General features: G+C 41.1%; 1 protein-coding gene across 1 annotated transcript in view; it reads left to right on the plus strand.

Moving 5' to 3' along the window:
- EIF2AK3 (eukaryotic translation initiation factor 2 alpha kinase 3) overlaps positions 1-9,058 on the plus strand; it is a 42,362-nt gene that overhangs the window by 29,186 nt on the left and 4,118 nt on the right. The window contains exons 11-15 of the mRNA XM_002187294.7: positions 601-723; positions 1,939-2,088; positions 3,107-3,875; positions 7,843-8,010; positions 8,542-8,643. Coding sequence (XP_002187330.6) covers positions 601-723; positions 1,939-2,088; positions 3,107-3,875; positions 7,843-8,010; positions 8,542-8,643 — 1,312 coding nt within the window. The remainder of the gene's footprint in view (positions 1-600; positions 724-1,938; positions 2,089-3,106; positions 3,876-7,842; positions 8,011-8,541; positions 8,644-9,058) is intronic.

Below are 9,058 nucleotides of genomic sequence, written 5' to 3' on the forward strand. Positions count from 1 at the left end.
TCCAGAGCAAATGTGACCATTTCCTGTACATTTGTGACTCAATGAAAGTAAGAACTGGAGAGTTTAAAATGAGGAAGAGTAAGAAAAGTAGTGATATATAAGAAGAGTGATGTTCTGGATGGGATGTTGTGTTGATTTTGAATTAATTGATTTGTAGTGAGGAGGGAAAAATATCAGGACCAGAAGGACTAGTTGCAGAAGCCGTTATTTGGAGTAGGGTTAAAGGCAAATCATGATTTAGAAAATACTCAGCTATAGAAACGTGGGCTCTATGCTCAGGATCCAGTAGGCATGCAGCCTGGTGCTCTGAAAAACCTCTTCAGTTTGTCCAGTGCATGCAGGGTGGATCCTGCTGGCCTGTGATAGGCTCTGTATAAATACATGTTTAGCAACTGTCCATTTCATAGATAGGAAATTGTTCACAGTGGGTGAACAGGGAAAAATAAGAAATTCTGCAAGTCCTTCAGCATGTTTTGCCTGCACAGAACTACTTCAGTCATGGCCATAAATTACGTATATTTTTATATATATACTAATGCATTTTTCTCTTCTATCCTCCCTCCTTTCTTCTGTCCCTTCCTCACACCCCTCTCTTCCCAGATATCTGACAGATTTTGAACCAATTCAGTGTCTGGGTCGTGGAGGTTTTGGAGTGGTTTTTGAAGCCAGAAATAAAGTAGATGACTGCAACTATGCCATCAAGAGGATCCGATTGCCCAACAGGTAATGAATGGATTTGTTGGGACGCAGAATAATGAATGAATGGGATCCCATCCTACACAGAACCATCTGCTCCTGAACTGATTTCCCAGATATTTCATTTGGGTGAATGACACACTTTTTAATGGGGGGGGCTGTCTCAGTTTTGGCACAGAGAATTTGGCATATGTAATCCCAGCAGAGGTGGCCTGCTTGGCTAAAACACTTGCATTGCAGATCCCTTTGTGGGGATGATGCTCTGTGGGGATTTCCTTAGTGAATGGAGCCTTTGCTGACAGGACCAGTTATTGTAGTGCTGTTAATGTGCTTCTCTCCTTCTTCTCCTTACCTTTCCTACTGCACCTCCTCTTTCTTTCCTCTCTCCCTCACCTACATTTTGACTCCGTTTGCCCATTTGTTTCATTTTCTGGTCCCACAACCCCTACCTTTTCTCTCAGTCATAGGTGGTCAAGCCATGCTGCTGGATTACCCTACCCAGAGCTTGCAGCACTTCCTTTTAGTGGGAGATGGGAGACACTGCTGCTGAAAATCTCAAGTTAGAACAGCAAAAGGGAGGGGGTAAAGCTATGAAATCTAGAATTACTATTTTTTGAATGTGTCCAATAAGCATAACTATTTAAGATTAAAGGTTTTGTTCAGAAACTTAAGGTAGCCTAAATTCTTCTTTCCCAAGCATACTCAAAGCTATTAAATAAAACCATCAGACTTTATTTGATCCAGTTACACTCTTATGAAGAGAGATAAATTCCTTCAGTAAGACAGGAGGCTGCCTGCTTTCTGTCCACAGAACAGAAATAATCCTTATGCAACTTCCTTACCTATTGTCAATTAAAAAACAAATACTAAGGTATTGCTGTCTGTCTTTTGTGTCAGTGTCTTCTACATCCCTGTAGAATATTGCTGTTTAAAATCTTCTTTTCTATCCTTGAGAGCAGTTGAGAGGAAGATTAATTTCTTCTTGTTTTTGCTGCCTGTAATTATGTGAAAAGGGAAGACTAATTATTGAGCCATTATGAGCACATTCTGCTCCTCCACACTTCTCAGCTAAAGGAGTTACTCTGGGGAATTTCAGACACATTTTTGTTTTGATGTGAAAAGCAATGCTACTGGCCTGGTGTATACTGGGGCAGCTTTGATTAAATTCCTTTGCAGAAATTTTTGTGCTGTGCTGTTGCTTTTTGTGACCGTGTCTCTTTTTCTCCTCACCCCAAACCACAGGGAGCTGGCTCGTGAAAAGGTGATGAGGGAAGTCAAGGCTTTGGCTAAGCTCGAACATCCAGGGATTGTTCGGTATTTCAATGCATGGCTGGAAGCTCCCCCTGAGAGATGGCAGGAAAAGATGGATGAGCAGTGGTTAAAAGATGAAAGGTAACTCATGGGGCTCTTTTTAACCATTGAATTTGAGATTGTATGTCAAGAGAACTAAAAAACTGGTAGAGGATCCAGGAAGATGGAGAGACTGTCAGGGAGAGAGATGGTTGTTAATTTAGCCTGCTAACTTTTCAATTAAACAGATAAAAATATAGCACACTTCTGCATAAAGTTCTTGATTTATGCATCCTCTCTTGTGTTAAGGTCCTTCTTTCAGCTTAGGAAACATTACATGGTTCTTAATTAAAGTTGTGTAGCTGAACCTTGCAGGGATTGGAAGGTTGGAGCATTGCTCCTGTTACTCAGTTGCAAACTTTGGCATCTCTGCCTTCTTTGTTCCTTTCTATTGCTTTCTTCCTGTTCAATGTCTTTATTAGATGGATCTGATACAGTACTCCAAGAATTCAATTAATTAATTTCACTAGAAATACGAGGGCTAATCAGACTGAGGATTTGTGAAGCTTGGTGTAGAAGTAGGTTAAAAATGGAAAATTAGATAAAGGAGTTAGAGAATGTGAAGAGAGAGGAAAAAGTGTGTGTATGTTGGCATTTATAGAATGAGGCCTAATACAAGACTGCTGGGTGGTTTCATAATAACATCTTAACATGCCTCACAATTTTTAGAATACAGCGACCTTTATATTTCAGGCATCAAATTAACATTTCACAGCTGTACTTCTTCCAAGGCACTTTAAATAATCCTTGCAGTGCATGTTCCAGAGGGCTGCATGATGAGCCTTGATTGCACATTAGGAAACCAGGCAGTAGAGCTTGTTAAATATTTCTTTATCAACACTTTTGTCTCAATGAGAAAACATTATCCTTGCTAAGACACAGATGCTAAATCCTGGTTATTGGTGATTCCCACACTTGGGTAGTCACTCCTTGTTGCAGTATGACACAGGTGTCAGGGGTAGCAATTGTTAAAATCTGGGTTTTTGGAAGTGCATTTCTAGTGGAATGTTGGAATCCACTACAATTTCTCTAGTATTGATCTCTCATCTTTGTCTTCCAGCACTGATTGGCCACTCAGTTCTCCCAGCCCAATGGATGTCCCATCCTTTAAGATCACAACAGAGCCATTTTCAACAAAGGAGGACATTGAAGTTACTGCAGCTTCATCAGAGATGGTGAGGTCTGTGGGGATACCCTGTGGTCAGTCAGATTCATCTGGAAGCCAGTTTTCTCCTCTGGAATTTTCTGATATAGACAACAGGGACGTGCAGCACTCAGAAGATCCACTATTAAACCTCCAGGATAGTGTCCTTACAGGCTGTGATGTAGAAGACAGTACTATCAACAGTAATGAGCTGGGACACTCCTTGGAAATTTGTTCTTCAGCTGTTCCTGTTGTACATCTGAAGGAAGGGACCTCCTCCTCTATTGTGTTTGAGGATTCTGGCTGTGGAAATGCCTCTAGTAAGGAAGATAAAGTTGATGTTTCACATAATGAGAGTCCTTCTGAGGATAAAGGGAAAATTACAAAGGAATCTAATAACAAGAAATCTGCTTCAGGAAGTCCCCTCTCTGTTTCTCCTCCAAGGCCAACGAGTTTAAGCCTGGACCTTTCTAAAAACACTGTAGAAAAAGTCAAACCCACCTCTCCAAAGGTGTATCTGTACATCCAGATGCAGCTCTGCCGGAAAGAGAACCTTAAAGACTGGATGAGCAGAAGATGCACCATAGAGGAGAGGGAAAGGACAGAGTGTCTGCAGATCTTTCTGCAGATTGCTGAAGCTGTTGACTTTCTGCATAGCAAAGGATTAATGCACAGGGATCTCAAGGTTTGTATCCATAGGTTGCTGCATGTGGGAGGCATGTGTCACTGCAGACAAAGCCTGCCAAAATAGCTGACTCCTCTCAGTGACCTCGGCATGGGTGTTTAAAAAGCTGAATTAATGTCTGTGCAATAATCTGGAGGTGCAGTGCTCCAGGAAATAAATATTCATCACTTGTTACTGCAATTAAGGTCTTTCTTACAGCAAGACTTCTTGTACCTGGCACAGATCAGTGGCATTTGTCCTATGGTATTTTTAATTCATGTTCTTTGTACAGGGTTGTTCAGTGCTGAGCTATATGACAAAGCTATTTTGGATCCTGTTCTACTATTTCAAGTGAGGCAGATATTTGGCACTGTGGAGCTTGCAGTTGGACTTGATCTTAAAAGTCTTTTCCAACCTAAATAATTCTGTGATTCTAATTCTGGTATTTTCCTTCTTTCTATAGCAATACAGCCTAAAAGGAGCCGTGTTACTCTTGGTTAGAGAAAGTAAAAATTAAGTAGTGCTGCTCTCGAATTGAAATGTAAACTGTTCTGGAGCAGAAATGTGAGCCAATGCCAGCTGTCACAGTGAAGCTTTCTGAAGGATTCACAGTATTTTTAATGTCTCATAGCATCCAGGCAGTGAGGACTGGGAAACGTGGTTTGCACCTCTGATGTTCAGTGGAACTGAAGTCAGCAGTACCTTGTACCTTTTCTTTCAGTTTGTTCATGATCCTCCTATGCTAGTGCCTGATTTTGCTCTAACATAAAGCACTGGAAGTGTCAGTATGTGCTACCAAATAAATAAATTTAATTGAAAACCCCAGCCAAAGTTAGTTTATATTAGGCCAAGCTCTGAGAAATTAATCCCTTGTGCCAAGTAGGGACAGTTCTGTTTCTCTGTGCTTGTTTGAGGAGGCATTAGTACCCTACCTCAGTGGAGTAATTACTGAATTGATTGTGGCTTCTCAAATGGTAATTTGCTATCAGCAGAAGCAAAAGCTAAAAAAATACCATGTCAGATGTGGCAGTAAAAGGAGGTTCAAATTCAGTAATCCTCAAAGGGTATGACAGAGTTAGAAAAACTCATGAGCTCTTCCAAGTATTTTCTTTTCCCATCAGCATTAGGCAATTACCTTGAACCAGTTATCTGATAAATCTTTGTCAGTGCTTGAGAAACTGGCCATAAAAGTAATTAAATCCCTCTACTAATACGTTGCTAGACATGTTAATTAATAACCTTTCTTAACAATACTGTCAATTGTAGCCCTCTGCAGTCTTCACTGAGCTCAGTAAAGTTCAGTAAATCTTATGTAGATCTTCACTTAAAACTGTATTAGTCTTAACCAGGTGTAGAATGTTTTGTTGGACCATCTTAAAAGTTCAGTGCTGGCAGCATTTTGAACGAGAGATTTAATTTTGTTTACTTGGTATAACCAACTTGGAAACAATGTCCCTGGATGAACAACTTCCTCCTTCAGGAAAGTTTCTATGCTTGTATAGATGTTATTCTTGGATCCCAAAGTTTATTTGTCTGTTATGTGTTAATTTGGTCAAAACAACAGCCAGTTTATTTAATTATTTTCTATACTTTTCAGAAGCTCCTAGGAAGAGATCTCACCTAATTTTGTAATTTGTCCAAGAGATTGGTCATGCAGCCCTGAGTTGGTGCCAGCACTAACAACTGAACAACCTGCAAAGTTGCTTTGGCTTGGCTGTAGGCAGAGCTCAGTGATAGCAGCGGCCAGTTCTTGCTCCCATTGGCACCAATAAAAGCTGTTAGAGCTGTGTGAAAATAAATTGCTAGGTGGGCATATTAAAAGATCCAATAAGTAACCTAAATATTTAAATTAACAGTGCACATTAAAAATGCATTAATTAGGCTCCTGCTAATCAGAGATACTGTAATGACAAGATGGCAGGAATTTATGTGGGCAAGTGAAGAGGTCAGAGTTCAAATTCTTTTGAAGAAAATGAAGTGCAAAAACAAAAGTCTGCCTGTCAAGTGAATTAACTGTTTTTCCTAGGATAAGCTGTCGGTCATGCTTGGCGGCTCAAAAGAAATTATCAGTTTCACAGAACTGCAAGAACAGTCTTGGATACATTTTGCAGCATTAATTGAATTAAACAGAGTATTCCAGATGTGTGAGAAGCTTATTCATGTGAAAAAATGGGAATTCTTATTCTGACTGAAGAATATAGAGAGAAGTTTCTTTGTGCAGGTGGCAAGATAACTAAACTAGAGGGTGGTTATATTTGATTGTACTCTGCTGATGATTTAAATCAAAACTGTCTGCTTCTGCCTTAGGCTTTTTCTTCTTCCAAACGTGATCTTGATGGTTTCTTTTTGCTGATATTTTGCAATAGCAGAGAGTCCATTCCTCTTATTTGTAGAAACCATGTGCCAGCCTGTTCAGAGACAGTCTGTGTCCAGCCAGAGAAGTATTAAAATAAACTTTCTGTTACAAGGAGTTTTTCCCCAGGAAGCAAGACAAATCTTGCCTTAGATGCTTGTAGGGGGAGGGTGGAAATCAAGGCAATGGGATACAAACTCCCGATGAAGATGTTTATTCCTTGAGCATTAAAATTCTGATATCAAGACTTTTGACCATTGGATGTGCACTGAGGGATGGGTGCTGTGTAAATGCTTCAGCCAGAGCCTGGAGACACTGGGGGTTTACAGGGCAGTGGCTTTTGTGCCCTGAATGCACTGTGACTCCAAAGGGCTGGATGTTCATTACAGGGAAACCCAGTGGAGGGTAAGACCTGGTTCAGAAGGCAGAGGCAGGATGTGGACACTGTGGAAGTGTTTCTCTAGTGCTTCCCTCAGAGCTGGCCATTACCTAAAAAAAAAAAAAAAAAAACAACCACAAAAAGAACCGTACAAGAATCCTTTTCTCTGTCTTGTTTCTTGTGCACACAGTGGGTTTGTTTTTAACAGAGGAAGTCAGATGGACTTAGAAATAGGTGACCTTTGTCGTCCTTTATCTTGTGGAAAAATATTACCTTCTGTCTGACTTCCTGCTCCTGTTGATGTCAGCAAAGCACAGACCATGTTCTCCCAGCCTCGAGGGCCCAGGAGCTCTGAGGGGAGCTTGCCCAGCACCACCTGCCTCTTTGCAGCTTGGCCCTGTACAGCATCCTGCTGCTTCCTTCCCCTTGCAGGATCAGTCTGTTCTCCCCCCAAAACTCTGTGTCTGTACTTGTAACCCAGCTGGAGTGCTTATATTTCAAGGGAATAAGCATTCTTTTGGTGGGTGCTGTTCTATCAGCCAGGAAGCAAATTTATTGAAATAGTCTCTTGGATGTACACCATTGGCCAAGGGACAGCTCTGTTCCACTCTCTTTTATCAGTAGGCAAAGCCAAGGATGGTGGTGTGTGGCACACAAGCTAAAGGAGAGTTAAGCCAGATCATCACTGTTGCTGCCTTTATGAATTGCAAAGTTCTTAAGCTTCTACCAAAAATAAACTTTTCATTCCGTTATGCAAACAGCCATTCCCACCTTAAACTGCAGAGTTATACTGAAAATCAGGCCTTGTTCCCATTGTATCTATAACACTGAAATGATGTGCTGTGTGCTGGTTGATAAATACAGCAAACTACTTTTGCACTTAGGGATTAAAATACAAAAGCCCAGGAGATGGAACTGCAGCATGTGGTGTGAAAGTGTCTTGTGAGCTGGGTAACTTACCTGTGCTGTTCTCAGCAGCGCTGACTCAGTGTGTTCCTCAGCAGACCTGTGTGCTGCTGGTAAACCTCTTCTGAATGACAAGAAATGAGCAGTCTGAGCTTCAGGAAGAGACAATGGTTAATGCAGGAGAAATTCCTTTTTCCTGAATAGTTGCAATTCTTAACTGCTATTCTCCCGCACTTTAATTAATGTTTTTAACCTGGACAGCTTCTGTGTTAGAACCAAGTGTTACTACCACTGAAACACAGACATTTGTTTGTTACTTACTTTTTCTTTTCACCTCTTTCTTTTCTCAGCCTTCCAATATATTTTTCACAATGGATGACATAGTAAAGGTTGGGGATTTTGGACTGGTGACTGCTATGGACCAAGATGAGGAGGAGGAATCAGTTCTGACCCCAATGCCAGCTTATGCCAGGCACACAGGACAAGTAGGGACCAAACTCTACATGAGCCCGGAACAGGTTTGTGCTCTCTTCTCTAAAGCTGTGCTTGGCAGTGCCCGGAAGAGCCCGGAATTTTTGGGAGCTCTAAGATCAGGCATTCCTAGTAAACCATTGCAATCAAATCACTTAAATTCTTTCTCATAAAAATAGAGTTTTGAGCTAAATTGAATTCCAAATGAGTATTTAAATATATGTATTTGCTATAGCAAAAAGAGCAGCTAATTATTCAGACGGGATGCATTCATTTTTCTTGCTTTTAATGCAGTATAGGAAGGTAACTGTAAAAGATTTCGCTTAATTGAACAAGGACACGCTCTGTGCATGAGGTTAAGTGGGATGAAACATTTTGCTTTGCAGCACAGAGGAGCTGAGGATCAGGACCTTGCTCCCTGGTGCTCATTGCTGAGTTCACCTATGTCCCTGTGCTGCAGCTTTCAGCTCTGCACAGGGCTGGTGACTGCCACAGGTGAACTTACAAGGGTGATATTTACTTTGCAGATAATTGTATGCAGTAGCTTGATTGCCCTGACCCTGACTTTGCCTTCTCAGATCTGTGGCAACACCTATTCGCACAAGGTGGATATCTTTTCTCTGGGCCTGATTCTCTTTGAGCTGCTCTACCCCTTCAGCACACAGATGGAGAGGGTCAAGGTATGTGTGGTGTTGGGTTATCTTCAGTTTGAGCATTTGTTTAAAACAGCTGTTTGCTTGGTGAAACACTGGTGAGAGGTTCCTGTTCTGTTTTCTTTGGAGAAAAGCCTTGCAGCTAGGAGCACAGCTTCTTTATCAGCCTTGTACAGACCCCCCTGAATCACTGAAAATAAACTGCAGTCTTCCTACTGCATGTGGTTGAATTGAGGCTTTAATTTCTTTGCAAAGATCCTCTGTTGTCAAGCCAAGTAAGAGAAACTGTTGAGCTACAATATCCAAGAACTCAAGCAACAAATATAGCTTGTGACTTTAAGCCTACCAGCTTGGTTTTAATTTAAGAATTGGAACCATGCTGTGCATTTTGATTATTTCTTCCTTCTTTTGCATCTTCAGTGCTTTTTCACCCAGAGCACTT

Source organism: Taeniopygia guttata, chromosome 4 (assembly GCF_048771995.1).
Source record: "Taeniopygia guttata chromosome 4, bTaeGut7.mat, whole genome shotgun sequence".
Classification (NCBI taxonomy): Eukaryota; Metazoa; Chordata; class Aves; order Passeriformes; family Estrildidae; genus Taeniopygia; species Taeniopygia guttata.